The sequence below is a fragment of the Opisthorchis viverrini genome (assembly GCF_000715545.1).
Source record: "Opisthorchis viverrini unplaced genomic scaffold opera_v5_52, whole genome shotgun sequence".
Classification (NCBI taxonomy): Eukaryota; Metazoa; Platyhelminthes; class Trematoda; order Opisthorchiida; family Opisthorchiidae; genus Opisthorchis; species Opisthorchis viverrini.
In genome coordinates, this window is record NW_008751708.1 from 1,478,204 (window position 1) to 1,496,356 (window position 18,153).

Genomic DNA, 18,153 nt, shown 5'->3' on the forward strand with positions numbered 1-18,153 from the left:
TGTCGCCGGTTGGCAGCTATATCCACATCGTGTCCTAATGGGCCCGCACCCCCGTCAGCGAAAGCGAGTGACCTTGATAGCGCCCAGACTTTTCGTAGTCCCTTTCGTACCCTCCTGTCAAGCTAAGGGATAGTGACCTCCGTGATTGAGCGGAGAAAAATCGGGCACGGAAAACGGCACTAATAGAAAACCGATTGCCCGACACGCGCAGTACCTGGCCTAACCACCACATCTGTTGGTGCTGGACAGATTCTGCGATGGAAGTCCCAGTTTCGTAACCGAACACTCGCCTTCCTGTTGCCCTTTTATGGATTTGCCGACGCCAACCACACGAGATCTGGTTCTGAAACAACGGTTGATGGGCCTGACAATGTCTCGGTTCCGCTGCCCGCAGAGTCCACTTCTCACACCCATACTTCCAAATGGTTTGTTTTGTTGTGAGTGAGTGCCTTCCCCTCTGTTGGGAAGTCGGCTATATGGGGCGGTGTCTAGTTTTTGCCGCAACCATTCCATTTATTGCTCTACAGAAACGTGGGTTCCCTGTCAGAGGTTTGGCTGATTTATCTAAATACTCTCGTCTTTGGTTGTTAGACTCAGCAGTACTTTCTGAAGATAGCTCAGTGGTTAAGGCACGAACTTACTGACCTTTTTTGTTTGACGAGAAATGGAATGTGGTGACAATGAGATCAAGGACGGGAATGACGGAGGGCCCAAAAGCTTGGGCTTATTCATCTGAGGTAAAACATCAGAAGTTACAAAATGAACCATAAAACGCTTCGAGGTAGCAGAGTAAATATAAAACATCCCTCCGTTGATTATAATGATCACAAATGTCCGTTTTTATATTGATTAGTGTTAGAGTTCTCTGTTGCGCCAGATATACGATCCCATCCGCTGTTCTTGTGCAACCAATGGTGTTCATAAAAGAATCGTTCAGCTGTAGCACCCTTTCGGTGCCTAACTGTCATGCCACCCGAAGGAAGCACAAGGGCTGGGATACTGTCAGGTTGCTCAAGCCTAGACAGGGGAAGTCGAGAGGCAGAGGTCGGGTTCAAACCATGAACTTTCCGGCCAGTAAATTCGCGCTCTAACCACTGGGCCATCTTGCCCCCTGTTGTGTTCATATCAATTCAACATTTCGGCGTCCAAAGCAGAGTAGTCAGATAGTTTCTGTTTAACAAAGAAACCAGTGTTAGAATGCGATCGCTGATGCTCGGAATCTGGGGCGCATTCAAAATCTGCGGAAGACGCCACGTGAGATAAGAAGGCCGTTTCTTCCATGCCATTAGGGCCTCGGACATATGCGTACTCAGGGTTCCACTCAAGGTCAAACTTCGAAGATTGTGTACTTCGTCGCATCAGAACTGGTCTCGGAGAAAGCAATCACTGAGGCAATGATGTACCGACTGCGGATTTTCGATTATGATAAAACATTCACCCGTATGGAGTGGCATGGGTGGCGGTGCACAACAAAGTACGGTTTCCCAGTGACTGATGTGAAAACCTTTTGATCATAATGAAAACGTAATAGCTTTTCACAAAGTCACATCTAATGGATTCATGGTTTTATGGGGTGGTCCAACTGGTGGCAACGCCTTTTTCACGAAGAAACCGCTTAGGCTTATCCGAAATGAATAATAAAGCACGATCAGAATGCATGTAACTAGATAGGCCAAGTGTAGCTAGGAGTGGCACAAAATATGATACTACTGTAGACGAACTTACATCTGGACACCAATAAGCGAATGGGAAGCACGAATGCTCGTCTTCGACCGTCAGTAGATATTTCGAGCCATCGAGGGGAGTGGTCCTTTGAAGCCTACCATTGAACGTTCAATTGTCCGTGTGGCCTTAGTGAGCGTACAACCGGATGGCTTGAGACGTGAGTTTAACTCTGCACACACGTGACATCGCTTAGTGACAGGTCGGATATCCCCTAGGGAGAATGGGAGATTCTTGGCACGAACGAAGTGCACCATGTGTGTTGGTCCAGGCTGGTACAGGGTTGCGTGTAAGCGCTTTAGATCCAACTAAAATGAACTGATCGCATAAAAACTAGATGAGCGTGTCAGTCACTCTGTTTTTGGCCCCTGGTCTGTAGGTTACATCAAAAGAGAGCGATAACCCCATCCGCCATTATATGGATTTTGTTGTTTCTCCCTTTTTGCTGTGTTGAATACATGAACGCAACTGACCGGTGGTCGATTACAATCTTCAAATAAGTCCCAAGCTTCGATTTGCGCACTGCTTCGACAATTGCGCATGCCTCTTTTTCAATAGTGGAGATGCTTTTTACTGGCAGATACTGTACGTGAGGAGAATTCGACCATCCTACCATCTTATTTGAGTGCAACGGAAGTTGAACCAGCTCATGCATCAGTTTTGAATGTCAGGGGTATTCCCGGATCGACAAGGATCACAGCTGCACCCACTTCCTCTTTCTTGAGACTTTTATAGCAGCCTGGGACTGGAAAGGTTGTATTGTGAGTGATTGGGCGAATCTTACCAGAGAAATTGCTTACCCAACAAGAATAGTACGCGAACAAGCCAACTACACGTTGTTGAGACTTCATGTCATCCGGAACGGACAACTTTTGCAAGACTCTGAAACGTTAAGGATCTGGTTTAATGATAGCTTCCATCATTTCATAACCAAGGAGTCTGAGTTTCATGGTGTAAATTGTGCTTTTATCGTGATTTAACTGAAGACCATACTGTTGTGCTAGGGTGAAAAAACACTGGAGATTCCGATTGTTTTCTTGATTCTTTCCACAAATGGTGACATTATTCACACAGGCGCATTCCACGGCAAGTTTTTCAGCACATATTATGTCATCTATGACCCTCTGAAATCACACTGCTCCATTCTTTACTCCGAACAGCATTTAGCGAAATTGATGAATATTGTTGCAATCCTCAAAAGTCGTAGATTTTGTCACCTTCTTTTATGGGTAGTTGTTGCTGCGCTCTTTCAATGTCGTGTGCTAAAAGTACGACATTTGTCTATTTTACTACCCACACCCTCAGTTCTGGGAGTCGATAAGCGTCCAGTTGCGTAAATTGGTTTATCGTTTGGCTGTAGTTACCAACCATTCGTTTTCTTTATCGCTCACTTCTCTTCACGAGCATTTGGTGACTTTGAGTATTCAATGGTTTGTTGAGTGAGTAAACGCTTTAATTCTGATGCAATCAAAACCTCGCCATCTGCAGAATATCGTCTGGATATCATGACAATGGATTTACACCTTGGATCAAGATGCGTAAACGAAGTAAACGAAGCGAGGGAAAAAAGTTTGTCACCGTTGAATGAGATTCTCAGGGATTTGTAAAGCATAAGAAAGTGGGATCTCCGCACAGAAATCACGTAATACTGAAAACCTTAAAGGGGATACATGTTTATGTTGCAATGTTAAAAAACAATGTGCAAGAGTGAAGCTTTTGTGCTGGGTGGGTGCCAAAGTGATCTCAGATGACGACGGCAGTACAGGCTACTGATTACGACGGACTGCATTTTCAAAAATGAAACTTTCCTCAATATCAACAATAGCTCAAAGTGGAACACCGTTAGCCTTCACTCGGGGGCCGCAGCACTAATGCAAGATAGTGCACTTAAAGCGGATGAGGTGTTTCTCCGACCAGTAGTATATCTGCATACGCTTTGAAAGTGCTTTTTCCACAGTTTTTGCAGGTTGCGTCTTTAGCGGGGCATTTATAATGCGCGTGTCGAGCATAGGGGGCAAGATGGCTCAATAGTTGGAGCGCGATTTTACTGACCGGAAATTCCATGGTTTGAACCCGACCTCTGCTTCTCGACTTCCCCTGTCTAGGCTTGTGCAACGTGGTAGTATTCCAGCCCTCGTGCTTCCTTCGGGTGGCATAGCAGTTAGGCACCGAAAGGGTGCTGCAGATGAATGATTTTCTTATTTTGACGAGCATAGCCACAGAAGAAGCGTGAAGACCCCATAATAGCAACAGTCATCTGTTGATGCGATGATGACTGAGAACGCGGAGACCTTGGTGGGTCGTTCGACATGGTAGCACAGGGGATTTGACTATTCGGCAGAAGCGACTGCGACTGTTTTCGCGCTGATTCGAGGGATTTTTTATGGTCGTTGGTGATTTTAAAATTCAGGGACGTATGTTCCAATAACCTCCGACGAATAATGTTCGAATAAAGTTCACCAATAAATACGTCTCGTAATGCTTCATAGCTATGCTGACAGCCCTAAAGTTGCAATCTGCCAACAAACTGCGAAGCTTCTGCACAAATAGACCCGTATTTTGATCTCCGTCTTGCGCAGAAGTATTCGAAAAATGCCGGTTGTACATAAGTTTCCCGTAAGGTAGCAACAACTGATTCGTCATCCTTACAGTCTTTCGTGAAGCCCTAAACTAAGAGCAACTTAATTGAATAAGGTTTTGAGTTTATTCGGTGAATGATAAGAAATGGGATCAGGGAAATTCGTGGAAGTATAAAACCAGTGCTCCCAGATATCTGGTGAGTTTTGAGTATTCGGATAGGTACCGAACCTTTCAGGACGTAAGAATCGATCCAATGTTCGATTAAACTTTTTGGATGAATAAATTGTTGTGTTTGACTAGCAATGTTTTTCGAAGAAAGCACAGGGGATGAGATACTGCCAGGTTGCCCAAGCCTAGATTGGGTCGGGTTCGAACCACGGACCTTCCGGATAGTAGATTCGCGCTCTAACCACTTGGGCCATCTCGCCCCGTTTGACGAATAACGGAGTGCGGTAACAATCAGAATAAGAATGGTAGGGACTAAGGTTCCAGAATCTAGGCTTTATTCATCCAAAGCTTTGGTGCCGCGAGCTAAAACGAGAGGGTGTTTAGCAATGAACGATGAAACGCTTCAAGAAAACAGAGCAAAAATACAACACAACCGGAAGGTCCGTGGTTCGAACCCAATTCCTGCTCTTCGGCTTCTCCTGTTTAGACTTGGGAAAGCTGGTAATATCTCGGCTCTCTTGCTTCATTCGGGTGGTGTGTTGGCTAGGTTTCAAGGGACTATTTAAAGATTAATCCCGGTTCGTCGGCTACCCAGTTGGAGGTTGGGGGATTTTGTCAGTATATCTCGCCTCGCATAAGTAATATCTGCTGAGCGCTTCCACCAGGTATCGCTTCTTGTGGTTCTTTCCGAACGTTTATGCAGTCTGTGATGCGATCGTTCACAGTCATCGCAAAACATGTCTAAGTCGTCCCGCCTCCCACATTTTTATGGCGCGCATTGTGTAGGCTACTTTTTTATTGTCTTGTTGTCCAGTCTCGAAGATTTTTGGCGTCTGTAGAGTCGTCGACGAATCAAATTAATTGCGTAGATCCGGAGATGTCCAGAACTCCTTTCACTTGGAGAGATGAACCACGCGCGTTCGAGGTCAGAGTCTTGTCTTTTGGTCCGTAGGGAACTAATTCATTAGAGTTTGCGTTATTCTATCCATGCGGTCCGTAGTATACCGAAATCCACAGTCAATGGTAGGAAATTATTCCATGGTAGAGAGCACAGGTGTGCAGGTATTCAAGCCCAAGAATGAAGAAGAGACTACATGAACATAGGTGCCAGTTCAGTCCTAAAATCCTGTTGTGAGGTGCTCCTTACCCCTTCCACCTGAAACTAGTGGTCTCCAATGTTGAACTACTTGTTATTCTGATGCTAGGCGATTGATTTTTGCCATTTTTCAGCCATTTGAGTTCTACCCATGTCTACTCGTGGTCCTCGGAATTTTCGTCAGAGAGGGTGAGTGTGCACATCTGAACTGTAACATTGCAACATCTCTGATTTATTTACACTAGATGCATTTTAACAGCAGACAGGTGACTTTTCAAATGGTTTTGTGCGTTAGTTTTTCAGGGTTTCACTAGTTACTTATTGACACAAATTTTTCTACTGTATCTGTACCAGCTTCTTCAAATATCCGGTGGTCTTACAAAAGCATTTTACAGGTCATCATGCTGAGCTTATGTGACTCATTTTCTCCACAATTAGCGCATCTTAACTATACCTCCATGCATCGACGGTATTTTATTTGAACCTACCTGTATGTTACTGCGCGTTATACTAACCCTGGCTACCGTTGGTCGCCGACCCCTCATTATGAAATCGTTTTGCCTCCGATCGGTCATCATCTTGCCCAGTCGTCTTTGGAACTGTCCACCTTGAACGCAAGCGTTTTGTCAAGCCTATCTTGTGTATCTCTCTAGCGGGAAAATCCTCACGTAGGGTTCCAGCTCTTTTTTTTCTGTGGACACATACTACATTTCGGACTGTAAATTATAATCAGGCATAATGTTGTCTCTTAGGTAATGGAGATGTGTATGTCATCGCTGTTGGCTTCGCGGCTCATCCCTGCCCTCCAAACTATACTTGCAATCCACAATTCACAGCCAGAAAGTTACTGCATAACTAGAGACTGTGGATAATCTTGTGAGTCCCCCACAAGCCCCTCTATCTCAATATGGAATGGTAACCCTCGTGTAACAGAACGCGGTTGCAGACTGGTTTAGGTTCTTGAAGGTTCTAAGACAAATCTTATGTGCTATTACCTGAACATATGGTAACCCGCTTTATGCTCGGCCAGAAAACAATAGGGGGAAAGTATGTGAGATCTTGTGTCTATTTTTATGATAGTTTAGGGGACACAAACTTCCTATGAAATCTCAGTAACGGGATCCTATCTATCTTTGTCTTAATTTTAGAGCCCAACATCCACCATTTGTTGTTCAATTACCCTTTGATTTGACAATTTATGAGCCTCAACTTGTCAATGCACTAGATGATGGTGCTTTCACGGAATGTCTCCTTAGCTATCACGAGTCACTGATACCTTCTTCCGGTGAACAACAAGCCTTGACGACGCTGGTCAACCGTATTTGTGAAATAGTCGATGGCGCAATAATAAGCCCTACGGGTCCACTTGCTGGGGTGAGTGTCGTTTCTGTTTTGTTCACTGTATCAAACTACTGTTCATAGGAGCCCAATCGACTATGACCCGTAGGACACATTCCTGTACTGACTCACCTATGTTTTAGTCCTGCGCGCGCCACACTAGCGATATACCTCAAAAGGTCAATAGAGTAACAGTATATAACATGCCCCAATCACTAGATTGGGAATTCAACTAGAAGAAACAAGCATTTACATTTTATGAATATATTATCTGAACGGGCTGCAAAGGACACCACGCTGTGCTAGACTGAGAGACTTGGCGCGTGTCAATGTCAGAAGTTGCGGGTTCTTGTGTGCACGGCACGGAAGGTTCTACTCAACCAAATCATCAGTCTCTGAAACACAGATGTGCGTCTCAGTGCGTAACTATGAGCAGAAGCCTAGGTCGTGAGTTTGCTTAATACGCTTAACGTAATGGAAAGTATCCCCAGGATCGCTATAATGCCATCGTAAACGAGATTAGTGTTAGTATGGTGGTGGGTCCTCCATTTCAAAAGCTTGGGGTTTTGTTAGTTGCAGTTGCGACGTTCTATTCTATTCGCCTTTCAAGCGTAAGTACAGTATAGCCGCAGCTAGGGTGCTAACAATGTGGAATGCAGTTTTCTATAGAGGAAAATGTCGGTAGCTCAGGTAGCGTAGATGATTATCGTTCGCTTGTTCGCTGAGCTGGGCAATTTGATTGCAAACGTTTATCACCAATAAGAGGTGACATCATCAGTGCGTTACTGTGGAGCGCAGTAGTGCGTAGCGGTGGGTTAGTGGTTGTGCAGTTTTGCTCGCGTGTGTCGAATTCGATAAACGGGAATCTTTCATCTTACTCTTGCCGTAGCTGTGTGATACAGTCTCCAGTTAGACCGGAGAGAATGTGGACCAATTTATTCACCCCCTCTGTGACTTTTTTTTACCTTTATCTCAGCACATCGAAGAAATTCGACCTGTCGGATCATTCAAATTGGGTACCGTGTTGGCAGGCCACAATACGGCGGATGTTGTAATCGTGACTCGTATTTTGCCCACTGGGGAATTACTGAAAGGTATTCAGAGCCTTGTGGAGAGTAAACTGGCATCTACGAAGCCAGCCGAGCCCGTCAGCGTCAATGTGCAGTATTATGGATTTTCTGTCACCGTGGGTCCATCGATTGTACGTGTGTTCGTTACGACTACTCCTTCAAACATTGCCAAAGTTGATGCGGATATACACAGTACGTAACCTTTTAATCTGAACTGGTTTTCTTCGGAACAGTCTTCACAGTGTATTGTGCATCAACAACGCTACAGTGTAAACTTTTTGAGACAGTGGTCAGCTAATAATTTCCCATTTCTGAGACTGTTCAACCCTGCGTGGTGCTAACAACTAGCAAACCCCTCTTCCTTCTACACAACCCAGATCAAAATCCTACTTTAATTATTTATACTTGTTCAAACTAGGAGGGTTTTTTAGGCATTTACAAGTGTACTGGAATAACCAATATGCCAATTCAAGCCGGACTGTCGTAAAGGCTAGTCACTGAAAAGAAATTTGGTCAATGACAGTCAGTAAGTCACGGACTAGGTTCTGTTAAGTGTAACTAACCGAGTTGGTTTACTTTCTTGATCTCGAAAACCTAAGGGTTAAATACAAGAGACCACCCAAAAACAAGAGTTTTGGCATTCCTAAAAGCAAGACCATTAGTGTATTGCTCATTCAGTTGGCATAGATCGATGTGGAATTCTCAGTGCAGTATCTTAATATTTAACATAGCGTGTTCTCTCCGAAACTCACAGATATTTCGGTTTGTGTGGCTCTTATAAAGAAACGCAGAGGTCTTTTTGTCCATCCCTGTGTTGAGTGTTGGCGACGGAGAGACAGACGAAGTTTAAGATACTAGCTGGTTGATAAATGCCACCTCCCTGGATGAGGACCCCCGGACTCAACTCATCAGTGGTTAAAGGTGCTCTTATTCTCACAGCCAGTGATGCTCTCGCATCGAATCTATCTTCTTCAGTGCGTAGCTGCTAAATTCTCCGTTTCCTCAGAGCAGTTTACAATACGAATAGACTATTCATGCCGTCATATGCAGTGCTTGGATCTGTCTCCCACGTTCTCTCATTCTCCGATAGCAGCCGGAACCGTGTAATCTTGGCACATGGTTTATAGCTGATAAACCAAACTGAACTGAAAGAGGAAACGCTGTCATCGAATGGACTTTCTGGGACTCCCGAGAGCCAAAGGGCCTATTTTTCTTTCCCCAAACTGCTGATTCAACCCTTAGGACGAAGCCTCATAATGCTGTTGATGCTAATTCACAAGTCGACTTAAATCAGTGTATATCATGAATATCGCTGACACACTATGCCGTTGCATCAGTGGAATCTTCTTGACTGAATCTGATTTCACGCAGAAAGCCTCATCTTTGGGGATATTTTACCGTTCGATTGGAGGTAATGAAGCTGAACGAATCCGATTGAAGCAACGCACAACTCAATGACTACCGCATTTTTTTCTTTGGGGATACTTTTTTGCGATAGGCAACCTGCTTACTGGTTCTTTAACGACTTGAGATTGATGAAAAATGCTAGTTTCTAATGGACCTGTAGACGACCCGTCTACATGTTTGCGACATTGTACCAGTTTGCTACTCACGGATAGATGAAGCTAACGGGCACCTGAAGCACTCACAATTCAGACGAAATATACACTCGGGTACAACCGAAGTATCATCAATGGTGCGTGAATTGCAGGAAAGGAAATACCCTATCATCATCAGGGCGCAGTACTGTATTCATATTTAGTAAAACGATAAGCTGTATCACTAATTTCCGTATATAGTATGTCCAAGCTTTCTCTCATGGGAAGAAAGCGTAGGGCGGATAACGTTTGATCTAGGATGGGCCACGAAAAGCTTAACCAGGGGCCTCAGTTGTTTTGGTTCATATTCCTTGTGAGGGCTTTGGACCAAAGTCCCATTTCGTCAATAGCTGGAGACACCCACTATTATGGCGGCATCAGGTGACCGATTACCCTTTTGCATCCATCCACTTATCCCTATTCTTCTACCTCTTATTCTTATTCTCTAGCGCTTTATCGATCCTACTTAGCCCCCGTCTTCGTTTTCACGTCATCGACGGTCAACTGCCTTCTATCGTTATCCTCATAGACAGCAACATCGAAGTTCAGCCGGGTAATTCATTTTGATAGGCCAGTGAGGAAGCGAAGATGAGTTAATCACAGTATTTCCAACCAAGTGCAGGGAGGGCCATGAGGACTCGACCAGCTGCACCCGAACCTTTCGAAATTTCTTTATTCCTTTCCACCAAGTCACAGGTCGTCAACCTCGCAGTTTTCCCCATTCCGATGAAGGCACGGAAAACATATCTGATCTCTGCACACAATCATAGAACATGCGTAGCACATGTCCAAGCTACTAAAGCTCATAGTCCTAGGTGTTTCCTGCGTCTGAAATATCTGCTGCTCAGCAAACCGTGTTCTAATCACCTTGAGTTCAGTGATGCCATCCAACGCATATGGTCGTGAGGAATTGTGGTCAAAAGCCCGAACACGCGTCAGCTCCTCTTTTCACATGGGAAAAATAGCGTTCAGCTGTAGGATCCTTTAGGTGCCCAACTGCCATGCCACCAGAAGAAAGCCAGGTTGCTTAAGCCTAGACAGGAGAAGTCGAGAGGCAGAGCTCGGGCTCGAACCACGGATCTTCCGGTTTGTAAATTCGTGCCCTTAACCACAACCGTCTTGCACAGGCTATCTCACAACCACATAGCTACACAGCCGATACTACGACGCTTTAGGTATGCCCTTTTGAAGTCACAAGTGAAGCGATTTGGTGAGTATGGTTCAGGTTGTAGTAACCCGGACCAAAACACAACTGTGCACGTTTCATCGTTCAAAAACTAAATTGAACTCGGCTAGCAGCTCTTCAAAACTTTTGTCTTAGTTTGACTATTCACAGGCTAATTTATAAGCGGGTGCAGCCGTAGACATAACTCATTTCTCTGCTTGCCGCCATCGTGTCCGTTTTCCTTACCTTCTCATCAGTGTCGGTGTACTTGTCATGTTCTTTCTCGCTTTCTCTTTTCAGTCAATCCGTCAACACAGAAGACTGCTCTAGCTGCACTCAGGCATACTCGCTGGCTGGATGACAATGTCTCACACACTGCGTAAGTTGCTTTCAACAGTTTACAGTTGAGCCCACATCACTTTTGGCGTCTCATTGTGATTAAATGTGTTCCGAAATTTCGTAACTTGGTCTGTTTGGATCACCAATTAACTACTAACCTGTTACATCTTCACTTGACAGAGTCAAGGTACTGATTAGAATTATCAAGGACTTTCGTCGACGGTTCAAAGCATTTCAATATATGAACTCATGGATGATCAATCTTTTGGTAAGTGATTCGGTCATAATAATGGACACGTTCCTATAAGGAGCTGCTGAGCTCTCCGTCAGCGCACACGGTACTTTCTTGCATCCACGTGGTACTCAGCGTCAACGTACTGGATGAAATGCACTATATTCCCTAGGAGTGCAGAACACAAACTACCCTGTGTCCAAAATCAAGTAGTTAGGATATTAAACCCTTTGAGCCCATAATCCTGCGGGTGCACTGAGTGACTCTCATTCAGCCAGTAGAACACAACAACTAATGGGTGACGCATAAGCCATCTTATCGGGTGGATCTGTCTTCAAACAGTCAAGTGAAATAGTCATTCCAACGGCATGCAGTTCACTGCGGTCCAAGTTTGAGTTAGGTAGAGATGGGACTGGATAAACAATGATAACAACAGAACTGAACCGGTCAGGGTGGGCTGTTTTTTAGTTTTATCAGAAACCTGAAGCGTACGCTTCGGACAGAATACGTCGTGACGAAATCATGGTGTCTGAGAAATTGTGCTAAGGAGGAAGAAACTGCTACGCACAGCTTCCAACCGAACAGCAACTGCACCCACGCGAACAAAGCAGAGCTATCCGTAAAATTGCAGGAAAGCCTTATTTGTTGGATCTGTTTGCACCCCCATGACACAAACTGTTGTCTTACTCGATCATTAAGCTCGGCCGTACCCAGCGTGCCTACCTAACCGTTTATGGTGCCCACTCTTGTAGCTTCATGGGGATTCCGCAACCTCCGAACATAACTCGGAGTCTCTTGTCACTCGCCTCAACATCAAACACCCTGACAGCTCGATTGCCTTCATTAAAAATTTGAATTACTGACGCTGAGCCAATACGTTTGATAAAATCAGAGTAGATTGATGGGAATGTAGCCCTCCAAACACAAGAAACCATGACAACAGCTCCAAACTCGATGAGTTCGATGAGTCAAGAGCTTACTTTGAAACAGTCTGCCGGTTTTCAATGAATGCTAATAGAGCCTCTTGAACTTGTTGCATGCAACTTTGCCTTACTGATCTCTGAACTCTATTCATCGATGTAATCTAATCATCAGGCAGTGCGTCCGATCAGTTATACTGACCCACCGAGCTTACTCATCTGACCAACGAGAGCAGAGTACTTCTGCGCTTCGGGCCACAGGACAGACATAGTACTGCAAGTGAATCCGCTTCGGTCTTCCAATATCCTCGATCTTTTATACGACCTCAACTCCAGGAACTTCAAGAACAGAGCAGCCAATTGCACCACTCCCACGTACTGCCCACGGAAAGGTTCACAAGTCCCCGTCTCCGAGTGTGGAACAGGCAGGACACTCACACACGAATGGAGAAATCAATGGAATCAAGAACCACGATGGGGGGTCTGCAATCATTTTGGTCACAATTCATCGCCTCAGTACATGCTAGAAGGTTACCCATTGTGGAACTGCAATTCAAAAATGCGATTATAGACTCCAGTACTTCAATCCAGCTGAGGTAGCAGCACTCGTGCATCGAGAGATAAATGGTACTCAATTGGCCCGAAAGTCCGATTTCCATTCAAACATATAATTTGATGTATCTTTGTAAAGGTTTTCACGTTACTGTCATGATTCTTCGCAAGAAAATGTTGAAGCGAGGCTGCCCACGGCAATCTTGACGAAAGCTTTGCCACTTTTTCTCCTCCTTTCCCAAAAAAGTCTTCGTATCACAGTTTGGGAATCTCTGCTTTATTGACACCCATTCTTCCGTCAGTGGAGGTGAGATAGCGCGAATTTACTGACCGGAAAGTCCGTGATTCGAACCCGCTCTCTGCCTCTCGATTCCCCCTATCTAGGTTTGGGCAACCCGGCAGTATCTTAGCTCTCCTGCTTCCTTCGAGTAGCATGGCAGTTAGGCACCCAAAGGGTGCTAAAACTGATTGGTTTTTATTTTTTCTCCCGTCAATGAGGCCGATGGAAATCTAAACAAAGCATGGGTTGAACATATCCTCAAATTAACGACAGATACATGGACATGCACTCCTTACAATCCATGTCTGATCCGGTTTTGGTTGACTTGAACCTTCCGGAAACGTTTTATCGTATTGCAAGAATTCTCGGTCTTGTGTGGCTATTTTATTATTCTCCTGATGATTAGTAAAACTGCTTTGACGATTTAGTATGCGACTCCTCTTCCGAAGAAAATTCGCCCGGAGAATGTGCTAAGTTTCCCCTTTTTGTGTGGTTCAGCTGCTGTAGCAGTAGCTGTGCCTAACTGCCATGCCACCCGAAGGTTGCACAAGGGCTGAGGTACTGCCCGGTTGCCCAAGCCCAGACAGGGGAAGTCGAGAGGCAGAGGTTGGGTTCGAACCACGGACCTTCCGGTCAGTAAATTTGCGCTCTAACCACTTGGGCCATCTCACCATCTGGCCTTTCTTAGAGAGCTCTTTGCTACACAACAGCTTGTCAGCTGAGGCGGTAGTTTATTAGATTTTGAATGGGACTGATGCATGTTTAGGAGTAGATTGATATAGTTTTTTAATCCGCAATGCTGCAGTTTACAGGTGGAGAGAAAATTATTCTTACCGGGGTCTTTTGACTTTTGGGCTCTATACTGATATATTTTTTGTGTGATAAAAATGGTTTGTCTTGCCTCGAGTTCACTCATACGGTTGTCTCTATCCGAGGGTTATTGCGTTAGTGACCTATTCCAGGAGTGGAATACCCGTTAAAAGAAACTTCAATAAGCCGACCAACCATGATATTCGTGTCTGCGTGAAAATCTCGACGTGTCATTTTGTGACACCTAATGCGCAGTAGACTGTGATGCAACAAAGCGTAACTTGTTTTTCACCGTCTAACCATCAAACCGACTTCCTTCTTCCTACCACAAAATTTATTTGAAGTACGACTCTCCCGTTATAAACCTAAACAGAGCACACAGAATTGGGCACTCAACCGACTGCTTGATTGATGATTGATTGATTGGCCCGGTCAGTAAATTTGCGTTGATTGATTGATTGATTGATTGGTTGGTTGGTTGGTTGACTGATTGGTTGATTCACCGACCGGTTTTCGGGGTCTTCCGCAAGAAACTGATGTCATCCAAGAAATTTCTTGGACTATGGTTTGGTTTGACGGTACGCACGTAACACACAAGCATTCTTGCTGTCTGGACTATATGCAGATAGAACAGTCTACTGTTATATTCTACTTGGATACGTCGTCGTTGTCATCAACTGAGAGGCACCATGGTTCCGTCAAACGTACCAGCTTGTTGGCAAAGGTACAAGTGAAGTTCTTGTTTCCGGTCGTGGTAGGTGTTCCCTTTCTTTTTACGAGAATAATGGGTGAATACATTCCTTTGCCGACCAGCCAACGAAATTTCCTTCTTTTTCAGGCCCTTCATGTGGTTGTTCAAAATCCGAGTCATCAACCGCTTCCAGTCAATCAAGCTTTTCGGTATGTGTGAACCTTATTCCGTGTAAAAATAATGCCTCATTTATTTGCCAATTCTGCCTGCATCACCTTGGGGCGGAATTTTTATAAACTGGAAGAATCGTAAACACCTTCCCCCTCGCCTTTCACCCTAGACGGTTTCTGCAGCTGCTGTCTTCAGGGATGCTACTTCCTGGAAGCGCTGGTGTGATCGACCCCTGCGAACCGGGTTCTTTACGGCTTCATACCACCATGACCTTAGCGGAACAGGTGAGTTCCAGGTATTTAAAAACGTCCAACCGCGCATTTCGCCCTGTTTTCTTGGTATAGTTCTATTTTTATTTGGTATAATTTAGTTTGCCATCAAAAGAACATGCTGAGTACCTGTTGAATAATTCAGTTTGCAATTGAAAGTCCGTCTTGGAAATGAAGTCAATCTATGCTGAAAGGCTGAGAAGCATCGCACAGCTGTACGGGGCTTCTCGACATTTCATCGTAGATTGACTCCGCTTACAGAAGGAAAGGTCACTTGAAAATTACCAGATCTCACGCTACCACTGATTCCGTTTTGTTTCAAGTCACTCGCCAAGGCTTTATTCACCTGTTCTTATCCATTTTCGGTTTTTTGAAACGCAACTCCTTATTCGACAACCGAGCATTTTCTTTACCTTAGCAGTCACTGATCATGGTATGTTTCTGACAATACACACCCAGCGCTTCCTCCTTATTTTAAGTTCTCTTTCAAATGTAATCTGCCTCCTTACTATATGTCCGAGTGTGAACGTCATGTTCTCGAGGTTTAGTCCAGTTCGTCAGCTGTAAACCTTTTGGTAGTGATTTGCCGCCATGCTCCCACTAATCTGGGGCTGCAAGAATAGTCAGGTGACAGCAACGCATTGGAGGCCACGGACTAACCAGACCCAGAATGCTTCTGTTTGGTATTTATTGTGGGGAGTTGAAGCCCTAAATAGTAATGAATGGGAACCCAAGTTCATAGAATGCGGACAAACGTCACGATTTGACTCTAACTCGCGAGCTCTCACTCAATGGGGGAAAGCTCTGTCAGCTGAAGTATCTTGGACTCTTACACGCACCTCCCATACATACTTAGGCGGTGTGTTGATTCACCGTACCTCTGCCGGTCATTGCTATTGCTGATTTTCACAATGGACCGGACTTTCGTCTCCCCAGACAGCCAACGGACACTGGTTTGAGTTGATGCGGTGGAGTTGAGGATTTAGAAGATTTTGATTAGGGAGCTAAATAGTAGTTCTCTTATTGCGTTATGAGTTTCATACAGAAACGCGATTATCTAAGTACCTAGGCCATCTCTCCCAGCACAGCCAGCCTCCCGTATATTCCCTCCTGTGGTTCCTATCCTGTCAGTTCACTGGTGATACATCAAAGACAATGAATCGGTGTGTTCCCGCTGTCACACTAAAGCCATCGATTAAGTGTATTATCTTTCGTCTGCCGGACCATCCGTCATCCCTGAGTTACCGGAGGAAACTTTCACTTCGGCCTCTCCTGACCAAGCTCAAACGCATTACAAATGACCTGCTTGTTCTCAACTTCAAGCGTTTTCAATTTATCCCTCATTTCGATTGTTTGACAAAGCTACTGTGTCAATGCATAGTCAAGCATCGTGTTGGTTAGAAGATGCAAGAACTATTTTTCAGTTCTGCGTGCTTTTCTTCCCGGTCTAGGTTTCCTAGTGTTTCAGTTGGGTAATCGGTTAACGGGCTGTAAAGACAGTTACCTGTGTAGAACAGTCCTCAAACTTTCTGAGGCGATAAACTGGCTGGGATATCTTTATTTTAACCACTTTCTGAGGCTTGAGAGTCTGTTAGTTTCCTGCTAGTCCCACACAAACACTCAGATAACATTCATGATCCCATCGGTCCTTCGGGACTGGTTCGGAAACCGAACGATTTGCCTATCCGCTCACTCGTAAACCATTTTCGTTTTCAACTACTTGTAAAAATGAGTAGTTAAGAAGCGATCGACAGTAAACGTTGTTCCATGAGGGCTCGACTGAATGAGGGGTTTCACTCGTAACCGAATTCCATCCCGTTCGGATTTATTTTGCAGGACGAACTTTGCTGCGCTGCTCAGACGTTGTTGCGTGCTTTACTCCACGATGCATACGAGATTCTGTTCACGTTTGACGAATGCGCGGAAGATGCGAGTTGTGGTACGTTTTCTCACGCTAGATAAATATGCACTTCAGTCCGAATTTTTACTCTTGAAGTTTTGGTGAGGCGCACTTCTGACTGCAGTATTGGTTGTGCTCAGATTAATGTTCTACCATGCGATCCATAGATCAATCTCACTTGACTGGATGAGTTTCGCATTGCATAGACATAAGTTCACTTTGTGAAATGTAATAGTGGGCATTCTGATGACTGAGTGTTCATAAAATCGCAGTCACTTGCGATCCATAGATCAATCTCACTTGACTGGATGAGTTTCGCATTGCATAGACATAAGTTCACTTTGTGAAATGTAATAGTGGGCATTCTGATGACTGAGTGTTCATAAAATCGCAGTCACTCTGATGCTATCGTATCGTTTCAAGCATCCTTCAACTTCCTAACTATGTTTATCGTTGATAGGGTAGCGTCCAAGTGACTCATTTGTAACTTCATGAGCATAATGTTACCTCGTTGAGCTGACCTGCATCTTTATTGCAGCTCCTCCAGGTTACACACTGTTATTTTTTTCATCGCCTTCCAGATCAATTCCTGCGACTTGCCTCTGAGAAAAGCACTGTTGAAATCAAGTGGTCGGAACACGTTGTTACACCACAGGATGAGGCAACAAACGGTGTAGACAGTACGCTGGATGCGCCAAAAGCTATCACAGTTGCCTAAATTCGCGCATTTCCGTGTTATTTATACGGCTCCCATCGTTCTCAAATTTCATGTTTGCTCTACTACCTTTCTTATGAAAAGCAGTCGCTACTACCTGTCTTGCTTTGTTTTGTTTTATGATCTGGTTCGTAGAGTAGTGGGCTGTTTGTTCCTTATCTTTGAACGATATTTGAGTTCAGGCTTGGAGGATGAGACTATCATTAGCGTGATACATCGTTCACCATCATTATCATCTGCACAGAGTAACACTGTGGTGGTGCTCTTGTACTTTCCGTACGAAATGTGTTTCTGATCTATCCGTGAACCCTAGTTCGGTTCGTAATTGTTCCCTTTATGGAGCGACGCAGTTCTAACACGTTCACTCTAGGTACCATCTGTAGAAAAAGTAATCCAAAAGCCTCCTTACAACGAATAACTTTATGCTCACCGTGTCAGTCTGGATTATGTCAACGGTTTACCAGTGATATACATTCAACCAAAAATATCTCTTTCAACAACACTTGGTCTGTAACACTCATTTACCAATTGCTTTAC

General features: G+C 44.6%; 1 protein-coding gene across 1 annotated transcript; it reads left to right on the forward strand.

Annotated features, from left to right (window-relative positions):
- Positions 1–1,197: 1,197 nt before the first annotated feature.
- On the forward strand, positions 1,198–17,716 carry T265_03594 (hypothetical protein; the record flags this gene model as incomplete). Its single annotated transcript, XM_009168113.1, has 12 exons — positions 1,198–1,254; positions 1,290–1,399; positions 3,828–3,898; positions 4,603–4,732; positions 6,715–6,940; positions 7,881–8,166; positions 11,038–11,116; positions 11,257–11,344; positions 14,709–14,770; positions 14,902–15,016; positions 16,838–16,940; positions 17,483–17,716. The coding sequence occupies 12 exons, from the start codon at positions 1,198–1,200 to the stop codon at positions 17,617–17,619; spliced, it is 1,464 nt and encodes a 487-aa protein (XP_009166377.1).
- Positions 17,717–18,153: the final 437 nt, after the last annotated feature.